The 21263-nt window shown below is 34.3% G+C and overlaps 1 protein-coding gene across 1 annotated transcript in view; it reads right to left on the bottom strand.

Annotated features, from left to right (window-relative positions):
* ZNF804A (zinc finger protein 804A) overlaps positions 1 to 19549 on the bottom strand; it is a 62798-nt gene extending 43249 nt beyond the window's left edge. The window contains exons 1-2 of the mRNA XM_087869452.1: positions 19511 to 19549; positions 13814 to 13957 (exon numbers count right to left, since the gene is read on the bottom strand). Coding sequence (XP_087725578.1) covers positions 13814 to 13957; positions 19511 to 19549 — 183 coding nt within the window. The remainder of the gene's footprint in view (positions 1 to 13813; positions 13958 to 19510) is intronic.
* Positions 19550 to 21263: the final 1714 nt, after the last annotated feature.

The following is a 21263-nucleotide window of genomic DNA, read 5'->3' as shown; positions in this document are numbered from 1 at the left end:
AGCAAACGTTCCAACTGTTAGCAGTTTGGGTTTTCCTAGAATTGTTTCAAATCATTTTCAAATCATTTTTAGTTTTAGAAAAAAACCACTGCAACGTGACTAAGATCTTGTCAAGGTCATACCAATTTGTAATTTTGAATTGGTGAGTTTCTAGATAACCAAAAAGATGGTACTCTACACAACAATGTATAGTGTTAATCCTGGGGAGAGTTACATCTCTGCAAATTATTAGGTATATGTAGAACCCAGACAGAACTAATAAATAAGAAAAAAAATTCCTATACATTTAGTTTCGGTATCTAGATTCTGGTTTAAAGAACATGGGGGGGGGGAAGAGGGGAAAAGAACAGAGGAAAATGCTTTTGAAATAAGAGAAAGAAAGTGAACCCTTTTCCTGAAAATAAAATAACCCAAGAAAAAAGAATAACAATTGGAGGGTCCCTACAGAGGACAATGACTTACAGACATCAGGAATAATATGTTAAATTGACATAAGGGAACTCAATCAATTTGCTGGATATCTTTACATTAATTTTTGTTTCAGTTTATGAACTAATCTGACATGGTATGGAATAATAGCTTTTCCTTGAAACCTCAGAAGAAAAAGGTGGAGATACTTAAATTGGGCTTTAACGAAGCCAGAGTGAGGTATCTTTGATAATTAAAATTGCAAATACAAATTTGAAAATAAATATTTGGAATATTTATAGTTGGAAAAAAGTGGCTTCTTGCACTCTATCCAAAGCTAGTCTAAAAAAATCTAAAACTGCGCTTAAACTTCTAAAATCTCTGTGCTTTTATTCTCTCTCTTACTGCTAATATTTTCTCCAGCACCATTCAGTTTTAAGAAGCATTTGCTTCTAAGTAGCAGAAACTGAACTCACTTTCCTTTGTACATTCCTACTTAAACCTACTATTGTCAGGCGTTTGTCTCCAACCGCTCTGCAAAACCTCTCTTGTCAAGTTGCTCACATTTCCAAATTCAAAATCAAGTATTCCTCTTTGTGACTCAATTGTTCACCCCTACTCCTTGACTATCTTGTTTTCCTTTATCCTCCTGGCCCCACTTGGTCAAGCCTCATAGCCAGATCCTTTACGTTTTCCCAACTTCTAAATGTATACTAAGGGCTCATTTCTTTTATCACACCTCTTCTCTATCTCTGCTTACTCCCTAGATGACCATCAGCTTCATGGTGAACTCCATGGATAAGCTGTATCTAGCTGCATAATCACCATTTCCATTTAGATACTTTGTAGGTATCACAAACCTGACACGGTCACAAACAAATGCCTCATTTTCACCCCAAAAACATTTGTTTTTGTCAGTTTTCTTCAACACCCAAAATCTGATTCATCAACATATCTTTTGACATTTCCATGCCACTCAAATATTCAGATTCTCACCACTTTTCACTGTGGGTACCATTATTCCCGAACTCAAGCAAATGTCATCTGTGCCCTGAATGTAGCATTAACCTCCCACTGGTCTCCTTTCTGCCATTTTTACTTCCTCCCTCCCAATCTATTCTCTACATAACAACCTGAGTGATTTTTTTTCAAAACAGCAAATCACATGATCTTACTTTCCAAATGGAACTCTTTTAATTATCCTACAGCCTTTAAAACAAATCCTATAATCTTTATTATGGCCTAAAAAAATCTACCTAATCTGGCCCCAAATTTCTTTTCCTAATTCATCTCCTATAGATTTCATCCTAGCCTATGCTTTTTGTTAGTCTCTTTGGCTTCCTTTTGTTCCTGAAAGAATCTAATTACAATCCTGCCCCTGTGTATTTTAGGAAGTGTTCCTGCAGATATCTTTATTACTTGTTTGCTCACTTTAAATTCTTGTTTAACTGCCACCTCATCAGAGAGGTCTTCACTCATTTCCTTCTCTAAAATAACAGCTATCTATCATTGAGCTACTATCTTTATTTTTCCTACAAGTTGTAAATATCTAAATTAAAATATTGAGTTGTTAGTTTGCTTCTTGACTCACCAAAATTAAGTTCTATGAAAACAAAACCTTTTCCCCCCGCTACTCACCTAGATTAGTTCCTTATGTGTATATGTGGGTGTATATTTGTATATGTATACATTTGTTGACTAAATGTGTGTGTGGTATGTGTACCTATATATGCATGTGTGCAAGTGCGCACGCACACACACACACACACACACACACACACACACACGTAGAGAGAGAATTCTGCCTGTCTTCTTTCTCTTCTTCATTGTGCATGTGTGTGTGTGTGTGTGATTTTAATATCTTTCTTTTCTTTTCTAGTCTGCTCAATGGGCTTCGGAGAGAAGAAATGAGTCAGAAGACGACAGTACTTAAACAGAAAGTTTATATTTCTTATTTCCTTCATTGTAATAAAATTTAGTCATTTCAATAAATATATTTCTTGTATTAAAATTATGTATTAGAAAGTATATACTATTTCCAATAGTTAAGACAGGAAACAACCTAAGTGTCTACTGATAGATGAATGGATAAAGAAAATGTGGTATATATGATGGAAAATTATTCAGCCATGAAAATGAAAGAAATTCTGGCATTTGCAACAGCATGGATGGAACTTCAGGGCATTATGCTAAGAGAATTTGGTTAGACAGAGAAAGACAAATACTGTATGGTTGCATTTTATATATGGGAGCTTAAAAAAACAAACTCATAGAAACAGAGAACACATTGGAGGTTGCTGTAGGCAGGGGGCATGGGCGGAGAAAACCGGCGAAAGTGGTCAAAAGGTACAAATTTCCAGTATAAATCAGCTCTGGGTGATGTGCAGCACGGTAAGTGGTATTGACAATACTGTACTGTATATTTGAAAGTTGTTAAGAGAGTAGATCTTAAAAGTTTTCATCAGAAGGAAAAAAAATGGTAACTACATGAGGTGATGGATATTAACTACACTTATTGTGGTAATCATTTCATAATATACATGCTCCTTAATTGTCTTGTACACTTTAAAAAAGAAAGAATTTGTTAAATATACTGTTCATGTCCATCTTTCTTGCATACATTCATAATCTGAACCATTTCTGATGAAATCACTGCATAGTTCCTTTTTTCCCTCTTTATAATTTCAGGAAATGCATATAATTACAATAAATGTATTACACACATGCATTGTATTTACAGTAAAATAACACCTTCCATAAAGATATAAAGTATCTTTTCCTCTCAGTCCCCAATGACAGTCTTACCATTATTATTTTTATATGAAAGAGACAATTCCCTTAATGTTTGTCGCAGCATAAAATTATAAAAGCCCAGCTTCAAGAGGAAATTTCCTGAGTTATGTAGCAGTCTTCACTACACTGGTGCTTTTGTGATATAATACGCTACTGATCTGACAGACATTGGACTTATCATGAGGGAAGAACATTGTATGAACTCACAGTGAATTTTTTCTTCAGGTACTCGAAAAGCCAAAATGTGGATGTTAATTTCAGTCATTCTTGCATTTGAAGTTATAATAAGGAATTTCTAGGACTTGGAAATAGTCAAAGGAGGTTTTCCGGTGAAGTAGTGGTCTTTGTATAAGAAACCCTCCAGGGATAATCTGAAACCACAAGGCTGGTCATCTTTGTGTTTCTACTGACTAGCCAATTTTAGAATTTAGTAAATTAAGGTGTAGTAAATGGAGAGTAATACAAATGATTATTGTCCACTGCAATGCAAATATATTTTGCCCAATAGAGATACAATTAATTCTGTGCTTTATAAAACATGACCCAAAATATTACATTTTATTGTACTATAGGGTATAAACCAATTTTAATGTATTAAAATATTTTCAGGATTCCTGACTGACTATATAGCATATGTCTATGTCCAGATCTATAGATACCTATATACATAGCAAGCATATGTAGATATATGTGAAAACTATATAGTTGTTCTTTAAACCATCCTTTTAACAAGCCTCAAGGTCTTATTGCTTTCCTAATTAAAGAACTGAATAAAATGTCTGTACATGTCATTTTATATTTTATGAAGGTCATGATTTTACCTTTTGAGGGGAAAAAAGGTAACACATACCAAACATATATACACATATATGTGCATGTATCGATTTATGTGTGACACTTTCAAAATAAAACTGTTGTAATTTTGTTTGCTAAATTCCTTTGTTTTACTCTATAAAAACACTGTGGCCAAAGATAAGCTAAATAAACACTGTGTGGTATTTTCTTTGAAATATTTTGTCCTGAAAGTTTTTAACACAACGCCATATTTTTTTTCTTTATCTTTCCCCTTATGTGAATCCATTTGGATTGTAACATCGATAAGAACACTTCTTATGGACTCAGGGGCAAAAAGAGCTTGTAGCCCACAGCAATATTTGGGGTGAAAATGAAATTGGGGTTAACATCTAGCACATCTTCTTTTTATCAAACATGTCACTTAAGCTTTTAGCACACATCTTTGTTGATACAAGACGACACAGTGACATATTTTTTACATTAAAAAAATTCACTGATCTGCTGAGAAAAGCAGTTGTTAGTATTGTGAAGAGGATTTTGTCAGCAGATTTTGTGACATGTATCATGCTTCCTTGCTTGGAAACATCATGCTGATGATTTGAACTTTACCTTTGCATTGAAGAATATCAATAAAGAGGTGTCAACTGTTTCCCCATTAATATCCCCATTTATCCTACAAATAAAAATAGTTGCCCCCAACTGAGTACACAGGCAGCATTTTCCAAATTGCTACAAATACAGCGCGGTCAAATCTGAGCAGGAGTAAGGATGTGGGAGTGTGCCATATCATATCAGAATTTCCTAAAGAGTAAAATCTGTATGAAGAAAATAATTTTAGGGTTAATATGTTTATTTTGATAGATTTTTCAATTGAATGTATTTTATATGTATTAAAGTGCCTGTTGGGTCCAATGTATTTAGTTAAGCAAGTAACTAAGAAGTAACATTAAATAGCAGTGACTATGGTTTTTCCACAAAAACAAAAACATAGACACAAACATATGTATTTGTATATATGCACCTTTAGTATATATTGATACATATCTATGTCTATATTTAAAAGTAAAAACATACATGCATGTTAACACATATCTTTAATACATAGTACCTATAATACAAACATACAAAATTACATTTATATCAAATGTTACTTCTTTTTTTTTTAAGGATTTTATTTATTTATTTAACACAGATAGAGACAGCCAGTGAGAGAGGGAACACAAGCAGGGGGAATGGGAGAGGAAGAAGCAGGCTCATAGCGGAGGAGCCTGATGCGGGGCTCGATCCCATAACGCTGGGATCACACCCTGAGCCGAAGGCAGACGCTTAACTGCTGTGCCACCCAGGTGCCCCTCAAATGTTACTTCTATTTTAGTAATTAAATCTTATATCAAATGAGTCAGGCCATATTGAAAAAAAGATTTTTTTTTTACTATGATAAAAATAAAATTGTTAAATTAAGGAAATTTTGACATGTATGACCATTTTGAAGATTATTTCTACGAAATTAGTATGTCAGGCCTCAAACAGATTGCTAGATTCTTTATAAACCATAAAATGTTGATATCTTATCTATATTTCATATTCATTTTCTAGATTATGCAAGATTGAAAATTAAGAATCTGAAGTAAGTATGGGAGCAATTAAATTATCAGAATTTATAATACTGAAGGAATCCAAATCCAGCAATAGAGAATGGTTAAGTTAGAAACAAATACTTGATGGGATTTTATGAATCCATTAAAACAATTACTGTGAAAACTCTGTATATATGGAAAAATACTATTGACAATATTAAACTGAATGTTGTAGAATACAAAATGGTACCTATCTAAAAATATAAATGCATGTGAAGAAAATTAGGGGAAAAAATCAATTGGTTATTAGGTGGGATTTCTTTTTCAGATTTCAAAATGGCTATATATATATATATATATATATATATAATTTATATATTTATTTTTAATGAAATAAAAGTGAAAAGAAGTAACAAGTCATGCAAATGTAAATAGCATCAACATTTAGTTTTTGAGCAAAAAGAATTCTATTAGAGCAACTGGATTTACAAGGAGGAACTGAGGGTAAGTACTCTGTTTTCTCCTTATATTCTATCTTTTCTGCAACTTTTTCCTTCTTGCCATAGTCTTCCAATACAAACAAACAACAATCACAAAAATGCCTGAGTTCCCAGAAACAGTGGTCTCATTTGGTAGGCAGCTGTTAGTACTTGCAGGAAGCTCCAGACTCCCTGATTCTAACACAGTGCTGTTCAAATGCAACACAGTACAGGTTCAGGTGAAATTCTTGAAAGTCTGTATACCTCATATTGGAATTAGGTGCTTATTCTCAGAATATACACCCAACAAACAGAAGAAACAGAGAATCACCAGGTGTGAGAGGGCAAGTTGCTTTAGTGAAGTAGGGGCACATGTGACCATATCCTGATAATGGATTCTGCACAGGCTCTCCGGGGGATACATATGTGGTACATTTCTTATGTGTTTGATTATCAACTGGGCAGAAGATGGAGATGAAAGGTAGGAGAGGTGGAGGTTGGAGAGAATTCATAGGTAGTTTTGTTTAAAATTCTGCTTGACTTCTCAGGGCAATTTCATCATTAATTTAATATATTACCTATCATAATGTAATGTTAAATATGGTATCTGCAAATATTCCATGGTATGTTCTATGCAAAATTATATTTATGTAGCATCAACTATTTTTAAATTGTCCTTAGGCATTTTTTTAAACACTAGGAAATAGATTTTGAGTACCACTGATTACACCCACAGAAGACAGGGCAAAGCCATGGTGAGGCATGCAGCACAGAATAAGGAATTGTTTTTAAAAAGTATAAATTGGGATGCCTGGGTGGCTCAGTCAGTTAAGCGTCTGACTTTGGCTCAGATCATGATCCCAGGGTCCTTGGATCGAGTCTCCCATGGGGCTCCTTGCTCAGCAGGGAGCCTTCTTCTCCTCTGCCTGTGACTCCCTCTGCTTGTGCTCTCTCTTGCTCTCTCTGACAAATAAATAAAAGCTTTATAAAAAAGTATAAAAAAGTTATAAAAAGTATAACTCCATATAATATAAAATATATAATAAATCTATGTTATTTATAGAAACAGATGTATTCTCATAAAATATATTTATTAAAGTATCACTATCAACATAGTACAAGAAAATAAAATAGCACAATAAATGGAGACAATTTAATTGATGCCACCAACCAAGTCATCACGTATCCTACAAGAAAAATATACTTCCACGCATTAATAAATAATCATTACAAAAAAACAAAGATACACAATAAAAGGAAAGATATACCATGCTAAAGAACTGGAAGAATTAATATTGTTAAAATGTACTGGCACTCAAAGCAATCTTCAGATTCAATGCAATCCCTAAAAAAATACCAATAATATTTTTCACAGAACTAGAACAAATAATCCTAAAATTTCCATGGAACCACAAAAGATCCCTAATAGCCAAAGCAATCTTGAGAAAGAAGAAAGCTGGAGGTACCATGATACCAGATTTCAAATTATACTACAGAGCTATTGTAATCAAAACAGTATGGTACTGTCACAAAAATAAACACATAAAACAATGAAACAGAATAGAGGCCCCAGAAATAAACCCATATTTATATGGTCAACTAATCTATGGCAAAGGGGACAAGAATATATGATGGAGAAAGGACAGTCTCTTCTATAAATGGTATTAAGAAAACTGAACAGCTATACGCAAAAGCTGGACCACTTGAAAAATAAATTCAAAATGGATTAAAGATTTAAATGAAAGACCTGAAACCATAACATTCCTAAAAGAAAACACAGGCAGTAAACTCTTGGACATCAACCTTAGAAATATATTTCTGGTTCTGTCTCCCCACACAAAGGCCATGAAAGCAAAAGCAAACAAATGGAACTGAATGAAACAGAAGATGTTCAACGGGTATATGGGAAAATGTAAATTGCTGCATCCATCACGGAAAACAGTATGAAGTTTCCTCAAAAAATTAAAAATAGAAATAACACATGGTTCAGTAATTCCACTTCTGGATATTTACCCGAAGAAAAAGAAAACACTAACTTGAAAAAACACATGAACCCCTCTGTATACTGCAGCATTATTTACAATAGCCAAGATATGAAAGCAGCCCAAGTGTCCACCGATGGATGAATGGATAAAGAAGACACGGTGTATAAATACAGAATGGAATAACAGCATAAAAAAAGGCATAAAAAAAGAATGAAATCTTGCCATTCATGACAATGTGGATGGATGTAGAGGGTATTATGCTAAGTGAAATAAGTCAGACATAGACAGAAAAATGCCCTATGATTTCACTTATATGTGGAATCTAAAAGGTAAAACAAACAAACAAACAAAACAGAAATGGATTCATTAATGCAGAGAAAAAACTGGTGGTTGCCATAGGGGAGGTGGGTAGGAGGATAGGAGAAAAAGGTAAAGGGAATTAAGAGGTACAGGCTTCTAGTTACCATGGGGAGGATAAGTACAGCACAGGGAATATAGTCAGTAATATTGTAATCACTTTGGTGACAGATGGTAACTATACTTACTGTAGTGAGCATTTTGTATTATATCTATAATTGTCAAGTCACTGTATTATACACATGAAACTAACATAATATTATATGTCAACTATACTTCAATTAAAAATAAAAGAAACACATAAATAAAGATACACCACCTGGGCTTAAAATGGTTGCCTTAGACTTGTTGTTGTTTTACAAAATGAAATTTTTAGTGGTAATAAACAAAAGGGGGTAGAGGAACATTCTTTTTAATTGGTTTACAAAGCATAATTGACAATTATGAAATGAAATCTCTAATATTAGATGCATTTCTCTACTGTAATCCAGTTTTTTAACTTTTTTTCCTCATAATTATATTTAGATAACATAGAGCAGAAACATTAAAGTTATACTATTTTTCATACACCCTCAACATTGACTGATTCAATAGATAGCCATCAACCTTATAGACTGTGGAAGGTGGAGAGGAAAGAGACTTGAACCTCACTGGGCAAGGTTTATGAAAATGGCACTGGTTGAGATACTAGAAATGATTATTTTATCCAAAGTCTGCCTCAAACTCAATAATGGACAAAAACGTCAGTTTAGTTATGGCTTTGAATGTGAAACGTCCAAACTATACAGTTCCATGATTAGCTAGACATATACGCATACCTATCCTGGGGCAGGCACTTTGGGGCAGTGGCGAGGTTCTAGAGAAGGAAACTGTATGTCCTCTCATTCTTCTCATCCTCAAAATGGCTACACAAAATAATAATGGTACGATGAGACTGAAGCACACACCAGAACAAAAATCCCAGGGAAGGTGTTCAAAATGGATTAAATCATGCATTGCTTTACCTGTACCGCATATTTTCTTACTAACCTTTAAATATTATTTTGCAGATGAAAATTAAGAGCCCAATATCAAGAAGTGATTCTTTTCTCAAGTATCAGGTTAGTGAACAGAAGTTTAAATTACTAGGAAATGTTCAAATTTGAGAATAAGTCTGCTCCATTTTTATAGCAAGATAAGTCCCTGCAGGACCAGCAAATTCCAACAACCCGGCCTGACCGTGACTTCCTCTGGAGCAGAACAAAACAGCACGCTGTAAAGCACTGAATCTTGACTTGCTGGGGAAGGTCACTTCAGTGCCTTTTGGGAGATACTCCAGCCATGCTGAAGCCACAAAAGTAAAAATCAAAATGTTTGAGGGGCAGCCGCAATAAGGCGATCATTCCCTTTTCTATCTCTTCATAACATCAGTGTGACAAATCTCTTACAGTGAAAATAACTCTGAATTGCCCATAGGCTGCCAGGTGAGAAGGCAGACACAGCGCGGCTTTAGTTTAAGGGCAGATAAATAGGTCAAAGGGTTTAGAGGAAAACCTGTTCTTTTTACCCGATGCTGAGCTTCCCCACTTAAAACAATTCTTTAAAATCTCAATGGCTAGAATTCAAAATGATATAACTTCACCGGAAACTATTCTAATCATCTTTTTGTTTAAGATTTATTTATTTATTTTAGAGAAAAAGAGAGAGTGAGAGAGCGAGAGAGGGGACGGGCGCAGGGGGAGAGGGAGAGAATCTCAAGCGGACGCCCTCTAAACACAGAGCCCCGAGCAGGGCTGGATACCAGAGCCCTGAGACCATGACCTGAGCTGAAACCTAGAGTCCGCTGCTTAACCCGCTGCTTAACCCACGGAGCCACCCAGGCGCCCCTAATTGTTATTTTTTAAACAGTATGATTGACGTACTTTTTCTACCTTTGTTTCAGGTGTACAGTATAAAGATTCAACAATTCTCTGTACTACTCAGTGCCTATCTATCTCGAAACTGTGGCTTATTACGAGATCTTAAATGCAGTTTTGACTCTATCCCTTTGATATTCATATGGGAAGCCCTGATTGGGTGTCCACGCCGCACAAGATGCTGCCCTAGAGGCCCCGAGGAATGAAGACAAAAAGGAAGCGGTCCTTGCCATTAAAGGGTCACAGTCCAACGGCTTTCAAGTTTCAAAGTTAAAAAGAAAATATTCTAAAAATGAACCCTGAATTGTGAACTATTGTGATCGCCTCTGTACACCTGTGCCTCTTCCTCTTTTTAATTCTCTGTTAGCAAGTCTTAGCGATGAGAGCTTGAGAGAGATTTTGAAGTTATCCAAAGAACACGTGGATGAGAGAAACAGATTTTTCTTTGAAGCTTAGAGTTCAAATGCAACACATAGTCTGTCATAACAGATTTGCAAAGATACATGAGGCAGGCACACTGCTCTTAGGTCACGATTACCTGGATATGTTGTAGACTTTATTAGCCTTTTTGAAGCAAAAATAGATCCTTATTGGAAGCCTAAATAAAGGCAGTCTCAAAGGCAAAGTGTCAGGGTCCCACGCATTGTAGGAGAAAAGAAATTTTTAGTAAGTAGTAATAATAAAACAAATTAAATATTGAGCTTTTACTATTTTTCAAGTACTCTGCAAAGTGTGGTCATATGCATTCTCTCATTTAATCTCCCTAATGATGAATATTTGAGTTAATTGAGCCTTTGTGCATGTTACCCAAGTCAGGTAAGTGGCAGGGTTAGGACTCATTCCACCAATAACTCCTTCTCCCTGAATCTGGTGGCCCTTGGAAACATATCTGTGTAGTGAACAAAGGCATCAGATGTGTGGCCTCTTTGCCTTCCTCTAATTCCAATCAAGAAGTATCCAAATCCACGTGGGGCTTCCTACCTGAAAGTTAAGCGCTGATAATATGGACATTGAGTATACCTGTTTCTTGTGGAGTTTTTTCTACTGGAAACCAAACAATTCTCCGCAGATAAGTTAATATTTTAGGAAGAGGGGTTTTGTTTTGTTTGGTTTGGTTTGGTTTAGTTGCAAGTAATAACTATTAAGCTAGGGTTTTGTTTTATTTTTCCTTTAAATTCATTTATTAGTGGCAAAGTGAAATACCTCTCAGAATCCAAGGATAGGGTCTACAAATAAGCTGTTGGAAGGGCTACTTTTATCTGAAAGCCATTTGAAATCAGAATTGCTATGTCCGTACTCACTTTCCTTCACTTATCACATGGCCACTTTGCATCTCATTCTTTGTGCAGTTTTGTTCTTTCTTTTTGCAAGCCAGCTTTCTCAACTTTTTGATGTACTTAGCCACAACTCAGGATTGTATCTTCAAGTGTTTGGTCCAACCAGGGTCAGACTGAAGACAGATCTATCTATATCTATCTATCTATCTATCTATCTATCTATCTATCTATCTATCTATTTTTTTTTTTTGGTATCTCAACTTTACGTTCTCAGGAGGAAAAAAAAATCTGAATCATCCACCTTCAAATTTCATCCCTCTCTACTTCATTCAAAGTTGCCAAGGTGTGGCATTATGTGGTAAGAACACTGATAGCAGTCATGGGGGTGAGGTTGTTGCTCGGAAAAGGGAGAAAATATTTTTAGATGACACATTGAAATATTTGTCACTATTCTTTGGGGAGGGGATATAGATCTTAAATATTTTCAGCTACTGTAACATTGGTTCATGCTAAATTAATCAACTAAGCCTATCTATCAGACTCTATCTATCTATCTATCTATCTATCTATCTATCTATCTATCTATCATCTATCTATCTATCTATCTATCTATCATCTATCTATCATCTATCTATGTATCATCAGACTCCACGGCCTTTCAGATAATGTATCCATCTCCAGGGCCTGACACCATCAAGCATTATCAAAAGTGGCCCCCTGGATTTTCAAAACAACAGCCCAGACCCAGCCTGAATTTCCTTGACTCATGTGTGTACTGTATATAGTATCCTAACTCTACTAAGAATATGGAAGTGGGAAGGTCCTCATGATAACTTATGTGAGTTTGATCTTCCAGGCAGTCTATGGCTGAATAAAGCATTCTTTGGCAAATGATATTAATAGCTGGTAAGATAGTCTTAAAACACATATACACATATTTCCAAATATCTAATTTACACAACAAAACATATATACAGTAACATATCTTGTGCTTTTAGATACTAAGAAAAATCAGAGGGATAACTTTCTCAGATTTAGCACATCAGGAAAAACATTCCAGAATCCTTTTATGGAATATATGTCTCTAACTGCAAAATTAAATCAATACTATTGCCTGATGGATTTTAATATTCAAATCAAGCATTGATATATGAATGTGTGTATATATTTATATTTTACATTTTTATGTAAGAAAAGGAACAATATTTGCATCAAAAGTTTTCCATTAACTAGTGTGCAAGTAGATTTGGAAGAAGAAAGGCAAGGGCAGATCATCAAGACCAGTATGCATTAATTAGTGATGTATGTAAATGAAGGCTCATGTTCTCTGTCCAACGGCCTCCTCAAGCATAGTTTTGCTGGTATGAAATAATGGAAGGATTCACAACACAAGAAAATACATACGACTGATTCATAAGCACTCAACATAATCATTTCCCCCTTTTCTTTCTTATGCTAAGTGACTCTAACGTTAATGGAAAGTTAGGGCAAATTCATGGGTTAAAAAGGTATCTTTTATTAATATCAAAATGCTACGTAGAAGATATTTGTAAGTGATGGCTAAAAAAGGGAAATATAAATTAGTGATAACTAAAACTGTTGCATCATATCAAGTCATCTAAACAACATAAGAAGTTGCTCTGATAAATGTAAAGCATATGAGAAAATGGAAACTGTATTATTAACTTCACTTCTGACGTTACTGTTTTATTAAACTCACCTTTACCCAGAGTGTTGAAAAAAATAAATCTTGGATTTACAATTGATAGCAAAATGAAAATAAACTATATCATACACATATTAAGTACTTATTTAACCAATAACTATGGGTTATTTTTACCATATTAAATCAGCTTTTTTTCATATTTTTATGGCGGTTTAAATGGGAAATGGTTTCTGTTAAGAATAAGTTAACAAAATACCACTAGTTGCTTAAAACATTTAAAAGTTAATAAATTGGAAGACATTTAGAGGATCACCGCCTGTAGAATATAATTTTTAAATTACGGCCAATCACTAAATGCAACTGACTGGAATTTCTTTGTGTTACTATTTATTTCAGATTTTACTTTCAGAGCTTTTAAAAAAAATTGTCTTTTGCTATAAGTCATCAAATGATCATCTCAGAATGGCATCTGTAAAAACTGCAGAACAAAACATAAAAATATTGTATTTATATAGTTTATGCATCTTAAATTATTACAAAAGTTCAGAAATATCAGAGTTTTTTGGACACCCATTTCTTACCTGCTTGTGAGCGTGGTCATATGAATTAATGTGATTGTCAAACTCTTGATGCTTATAGTACTGCTTGTCACAGAGTTCACAGTAAAAATTGGCCTTCAGATCTTCCAGAGCTTTTGCTATGGTGTTCTCCTTCTCAGCATAATCCTAAAAAATTAAATTTCAAGGAAGGCAGCAATTAGTTCTTCCCTGAGTTGACTTTGTTCTGACAGTTGTCATCAACTTCAGCATAATAATTAGAGTTAGAAACAGAATATAACAAAGAAAAATAAAGCAAATTGCAGAAAACTAAATCAGAGGAAACTATGAACTGAGGAGAAGAAAAGATTAACCGAAGAAGCCAAGATAAATGGAGGAAAGAACAGCAAAAACATGGAGAAGCAAACCAAACAAGGAAAATAGAAGCCCTTGCTTGAACAAGTTCCTGTGCCCTGCTGGCAAAGAAAAAAACAAAAATCATACAGTTATGTTGATTCAACTGCTGATTTCTGTCAATGGCTTAGTTAACATAAAACTTGCAAATTCTGAACAACATCTAAAATGTATCCTGCATGAAGAAGCCCATATTGGTGCACAAATATTCAAGTTTGGTATTTTTGTTCGCTTGTTTCTTTAAATATCTAGAGAGTAACTTATTCATCCCAACTAGATTTCATTTGACTAATGTTTTGATCATGACCCATATCATTTTAAGTTAGATTTTTAAAAATTCTCTACATCTTTGGAAAATGAGATTCTTTTCTGCAAGTTATTTACCTAAACTGAAAAGGATTAAACTGTATATAAGCAGATTGCTTTCATCATGCTCACAGTAAATAAAGATGGCTATAGAATCAAACCCCTGAAAACATGAAAAATGTAGTCAGTTATCATCAGCTTTCATTTACAAAACAAAATAAGCGAAATGTTTGTGGCTTTTAGGTTTTCTTAAATCTAAATTTACTTGCTGTTTCATGGTTCCTTAAATGTTAATGTTGTTAGACATAAATGAATTCTACATATTGAAGCATCGTTCAGGTCTTTTGCTGAAGTGCTGATTTGAAGACTGAATTTCAGTTGCTACCACAGAATATATTATGTTTCTAACTTACAGATTCTCTCATACTCAATTCCTTTACAATTCAGATTAACTACATATTGAGGCCTCTTATGTGCTACTATAAGAAACTAACTCTCTTAGGCACTGGGATATGGAGATGAGATGACACAGTCCTCTCGATGTCAGTGGCAATTGTCCTCTCTCTAAATACACAAGCTAAAAAGGACTCATAGTTTGAATGCTTAAATTGCTTCTACAAAATGTAAATGTGGTTCACTAACTGTAATTTAATGAATGACTAAGACTTTCCTTACTTTATTGTACTATATATTTATGCACATATCACATATCATAAAAATCATATTTGTATCTATACCTTATAATATACATTACAGTAACTGATAAATATATTTGCCATAACCTAAAAATACATAAACCTGTTTCTCACTGTAAAGACAATGATCCATTTTTCTATTAATTTTATCAACTGCACAGAGGTGGTAAGCTACAAAATCATTCAAATCATTTATATACGATTTATCAATTCGATATTTAATTTACCATTTCCCACTAGATTTATGAAATACTTCCTATTATTCTTTTTGATTCTTTCCAATATGTTGTTTTAAAAAAGCTTGTTTAAAAAGATGAAAATGAGTCATATATAACTAAACTCATTACTAAATTTTTACAAAATCTTTAAAATAATACTCTGTGGATTAGCCAATTTAAATGAAACAAAAATTAAGTACGATGATTTCATGGCTAAAGTGTGTGAAGCGGAGATAAAATTCCAATCAATATGAGTCATATTATAATGTCAATAGTTTTAGGCTCAAAAGCTGAATTAGCTCTCAAAATAATATTCTTGAACAGCAATTTCTTTGCAAACTAGTTGATTCTCCCCATTAATTATAATTATAGTTAAGCTACTTCCTCTCTCAAAATATTTCATTATTTCTTATTATTGTGTAGGTTTATTTTTTTCTAAGATTGATATTCCCTCAGAGAAGTAATAATTGTTTCTTACTTATTCTTTCCATAGAAATGGGAGAATTTTTGAGTAAAGCAAACTGAAATTTGTAGGTAAATTGCATTCTTCCAAAATGTCAGCCTTAACCTAGATATGAAGAGAAAAACAAATCTAAAAACAATAGCGAGCATCTACTCAGTGCTTGTTTAGGATCAGACACTGATTAAGAGTGTGCATGTATTAACTCACTTACTCCTGATTAAAATTATAGAGATATGTATTTTAAACATTTTCTCACTTTACAGGTGAAGGTACCAAGTACAGGAAAGTTAAATAATTAGCTCAAGGATGTATAATGAATAAATGCAGCCCATATTTGAACCAAAATAATCTGGTTTATAGCATTTTATTATTTTGAAAGTTTTAAGCACATAAAAGAAGTAGGAATAGTATAATAACCTGCACATAACCATCAGCTGGATTCAACAATTATCAGCTCAGGGTCCACCTTGTTTCAGTTTACCTATCCTATCTCATGCCCTTTACCCTTTCCTCCGCTCCAGATAATTTTTAAGGAAATTCCCAAGTTCATCTAATGTTACCTGTAAATCTTTCAGAATGTATCTCTAAAATAGGACTTTTTAGAAATATCATCACAAAACCAATATCAGACCTAAAGAAACAAAAACAATGAAGAAACCACAATCATTCCTTACTATCATCAAATATCCAGTGTGTTCAAATACCTACAATCATCTAATAGTTTAAAGTAGTTTGTTCAAAACAGATTTATTTTCTTTTGAAATTCTAAGGTTTTATTCTTTTTTAAAAACATTTCAAATAAGGTTCATGCTTTCCCATGGTCTGATATGTTTCTCATTCTCTTTTATTATAAGTCTTCCCTCTCTTCGTTTTGTTACTCATTACAATTTATTTCTCAGAAAAACTTCTAAAGTATACTTCACATTTTGAAATAATATTGAGAACAACAGATTACAAGAATATGGTAATCAACTTTTTTTTTTTTTAAAAGATTTTATTTATTCATTTTTATGAGGGAGAGGAGGAAGAAAGACAAGCAGACTTCAAGCTGAGCCCCAAGCCGGGCTCAATCCCACAACCCTGAGATCATGACCTGACCTGAAATCAAGAGACAGGCTCTTAACTGACTAAGCCACGCAGGCACCCCAAAAATAAACTGTTATATGACCTTCACTTAATTAAAATTATTGCTAATATTTTGACATATGTTTATTCTATTATCTATCTATGTATCTATCATCTATCTATCTATCTATCTATCTATCATCTATCTATCTATCTATCTATCTATCTATCTATCTATCTATCATCTATCACCTTCCTCCAAGATATTAAAAAAATATAGCACGGTTGAAGCTAAGGTTGTAACAAATTGCACAGTAAGGAACGTTTTTTACACTACACCTTTCAATTAGAAACAAAGCACAGTAAAGAGTTAGGGATGTATTCTAGAAAATGTTAGAGACTAGAAGAATTGGTTATTGTACACGCATAAGGGAAAGGAATCATATGGATTGTCATTGATTATACATTTTTTCAAATGTATGTAGATAAAATCAGTCTTTATTAGGTGACATGCTCCAACACCTCACGGCCCTTCTCCTTCATTGCAGATGATACTGAAAGAGGCACTGACTGAGATTATAAAGCACAATGACATATTCAACACAACCATTCCACTGCAGAAGGTAAGAAATACGTTTGAGTGAGATGAGAAAGGAGCACAGAGGTTCATATGGACTCAACCTCAACTTTCCCCCCTTCTATCTGGCAAACCCACTCTATTTCAAGGATGTACACAACTTCTGTAATGTCCTACCGAATGTGATGGCAGAGAGTGAAGAAGGGACAGACTTCTTATAGCTAATCAGGTCATCCAAATTCATTGCATTTTAGATATATCTCAAAAGACTAAAGTTTGAATCCTTACTTTCAGGAAAGTAGCATATAATTCCAAAGTTAGAAAGTCAAGAATGTTTTAATATGCAACCTTAGCAATTGCAGTGTAATATTTTTTGCAGATCAGAAGTTAATGGTTTATCTGTAGGCCCAGGGCCATTCCATCCACCATTTAATAAAAAATGAATAGTACCAATGTAGGACTTTGAAGGGAGAAAAGTTTCTTTTCAAAAAGGATACATCTCGTGGTGGCTTCAGAATAACACATGGTGTCAAATAATATTCAGCCTCTCTTGAAAGGCATCCACAACTTGGTGCACCTGAGTAGCCTTCCCTGCGGAATGTGAGCTCCACGGGGGGGGGGGGGGGGGGGGATTTGTAGCTGATTTATTTACTTCTCTGTCTCCAGCGGTTTTAATAGAGCCAAGCATTGGCAGACATTCAACATAGATGTAGACACTTTTGCACATATATAACAAGTAAACAAAACAGAAACTAGCAGCACTAGATATGTAATATTTTTAAAATAATTGTGCTCATGTGTGGGTTTGTGGTATCCAGTTATTTGGGGAACGCTTTTAGAGCTAATACCAAGTTATGCTGTAAATAAGTTATCATTGCTAAATAGTAGATGTAATCATATATTACATCCTAATATTTCTTCTAGGAATACTCCTTTTAAAGAAATTAAAACTACAAAGATATAAATAGATTGGGCACTGTTTATATGTAATTATTTTCAATGCTGAAAAGGAATGTTTGCATGTAATGAACAATTAAAATACTTAGGAAAATCTTCCTCCCCACCCCCCCGGTTCTGTCTGTCTCTCTGCTATTACTTCATCAAGAATAAAAGCATCCTTGTGATGTATATTCTGGATAAATTTTATCATTAGTTCTTTAAAAAGAGGAAGCAAAAACAAGTCTTTGATTAATTTTTGATTGTAATGAAAAAATTAATCAAAGAGATGGCAAAGCTGTTCTTCTCTAGAAAAATATCTAGACAGAAAACATTTCATTTGAAAGTCCGTAGTCCACAGTCTACATTCCCTGTAAAATAGTGCACATCTTCTAGGCCATGTCTCTTGTCCTTGTCATTACTTAAGTGATTGACTGTGAGATGGTCCAGCAGCTTCGCGGAGTGTCACGTGCCTGCATTTTGCCCCAGCCTATGTTGAGACATCTTCCTTTCCTGGCCAGGGCCTTCTCTGATTCATGAAATGGGAGTTTGTAGGATCTCAGCACTAAAAAATGCACAACCCAGAAGTGCTGAGGAGTTAATGCAATATAGGTCCACTCTTGACCACTGTGGAGGGTAAGAACTCCAGGATAAATTCTTTCCTCTTTTATCTATCAGGCAGCCATTTCCGAGTCTCATTTCTAAGATTCCACAGAGGGTCCCACTGAGATGGAGTGCCAGTACTTGTAATAGTGGCAATCAGTATACCCTTATATTAGTTTTCCTTATTATCTGTTGTATTTTTCTGAAACTTCATTTCTGCTTCCTGGAATAATTTCCCAAATAACTAACTGCATAGAAGGCTTTGTCCTAGGCTTGACTTTTAAGAAGAACTGGGCTAAGATTATAAGGTTGTTTTGTTTTGGTGTTTCCTATGAATGTCTTGCTTACAAGCTACATTTCCTAGAATAAGATGATATCATTCTTCAGTTCAAAACTCTCCAATAGTCCCTCATCGTCATTAGAATAAATATCCTTACAATGACCTACATACAATTCCTACTCTACCTGGTTCCTGGCTGCATCTCTGTCATCATCTTCTAGCATTCTCTCTTTCACTTTGCCTTAGTCATCCTTATTCCCTTAATGTTTCTGAAACTTTCTCAACCATACACCCACTTTCATACTTAGACTTCTTATTTATAATGCACTGAATGTTTTTACACCAAGTGTTTGTACAAAGTTGTTGTTAACTTCCAGCAGATATCTGCTAAAATGCTATTTCCTTAAAGATAAATTCTGTTATCATCATTCTAGAAGAAAAACACTTTTTATTTTCTGTCTTCTTTCCCTTTTTCTTATTATATAAGTTGAGGGGGTACAGCTTTATAATTTAACAACTGCATACAAAGTGATCACCACCACAAGTCTACTTACCATCCATCACCATATAGCTGAACCCCTTCGCTCATTCTGTATACTCCAACCCACTTCTCCTCTGGTTACCATTAGTCTGTTCCCTGTACCTGTGAATTTGTTTTTGTTTCATTTTGTTTGTTCCTTTGTTTTAGAGTCCACATATGAGTGAAATCATAGAGTATTTGTCTTTCTCCACCTGACTTATTTCACTTAGCATAATATTTCCAAGGTCCATCCATGTTGTCACTAATAGTAGGGTTTCATTCTATTTATGGCTTTTCCTCTTTTATCTTCCCCTTTAATGTGAAGAAGACAAAGTTTATTCAGGAGGAAAACAGTTATAGAGCACTTTGGTTATTGGAATCTGAAAGCTATACGAACAATGAGGAGAGACTGAGTACAAAAAAAGACATGCAGGAAAACTGATGTTAGTCTTTATCTGATTTATTTATTTTTGTTTATTTTTATACTTTTTGTTAGATTAGTCACCATACAGTATATCCCCAGTTTTTGATGCAATGTTCCATGATTCATTATTTGCGTATTACACCCAGTGCTCCATACAATATGTGCCTCCTTAATACCCATCACCGGCCTGTCCCAATCCCCCACCCCCCTCCCCTCTGAAGCCCTCAGTTTGTTTCCCAGAGTCCACAGTCTCTCATGGTTCATTCCCCTTTCTGTTTACCCCCCCTTCATTCTTCCCTTCCTTCTCCCACCTATCTTCCTATTTCTTATGTTCCATAAATGAGTGAAACCATACGAAAATTGTCTTGACTTATATCCCTTTCCTATTAGGCAAGAGGACAACCATATCTGAATGATAAAGGCTGTGCTATTGTCTCGAAATATACACCATTCTCTTCTTAAAGGCTAGGTTTTATTATTTCAAAGGCTGAAAAATGGATAACAAGATAATTTTGAAGAATATAGAAGGGACAACTAAAGGTTGAGTCAGAAAGTTACAATTTTATCCAAAGTCACAGATGTATTGAATAGAATTATAATAAAATGTATGCATTTAAATGTGAGGTTTTTTAAAAAGGATTTCACAGAAATGCAAACTCACCTATACCGCCATGAAAGGTGAAGGCAGAGACAAAATACAAAAGAAAAACAAAAAACAAAACTGTGTATTGAGTATCATATTTCTATGGACAACTCTGGTGAGCAAAATTGAGTACAACCCAACAGCAAGGACAGAGTATACTTTAATGTCCACATTTGTAACAATGGGACAAAGTTGTTTCTCAAAATTGGTAACATCTTTCAGAATTAGTTTCAAAGCAAGAGTATTCATTCATAAGGTTTTATGTATTTCTTTTCTGTTGTTTAATGATAACAACCACTGGATAATTGGCATGGTTTCTAATCATAGAACTTGTTCATGTAAAAGAAGAAT

The sequence above is a fragment of the Ursus americanus genome, chromosome 1 (genome assembly GCF_024610735.1).
Source record: "Ursus americanus isolate L20-20 chromosome 1, mUrsAme1.1.p, whole genome shotgun sequence".
NCBI lineage: Eukaryota > Metazoa > Chordata > Mammalia > Carnivora > Ursidae > Ursus > Ursus americanus.
Note: the sequence above shows the minus strand (reverse complement) of the source record. Positions and strands in the feature narration are given on the sequence as shown.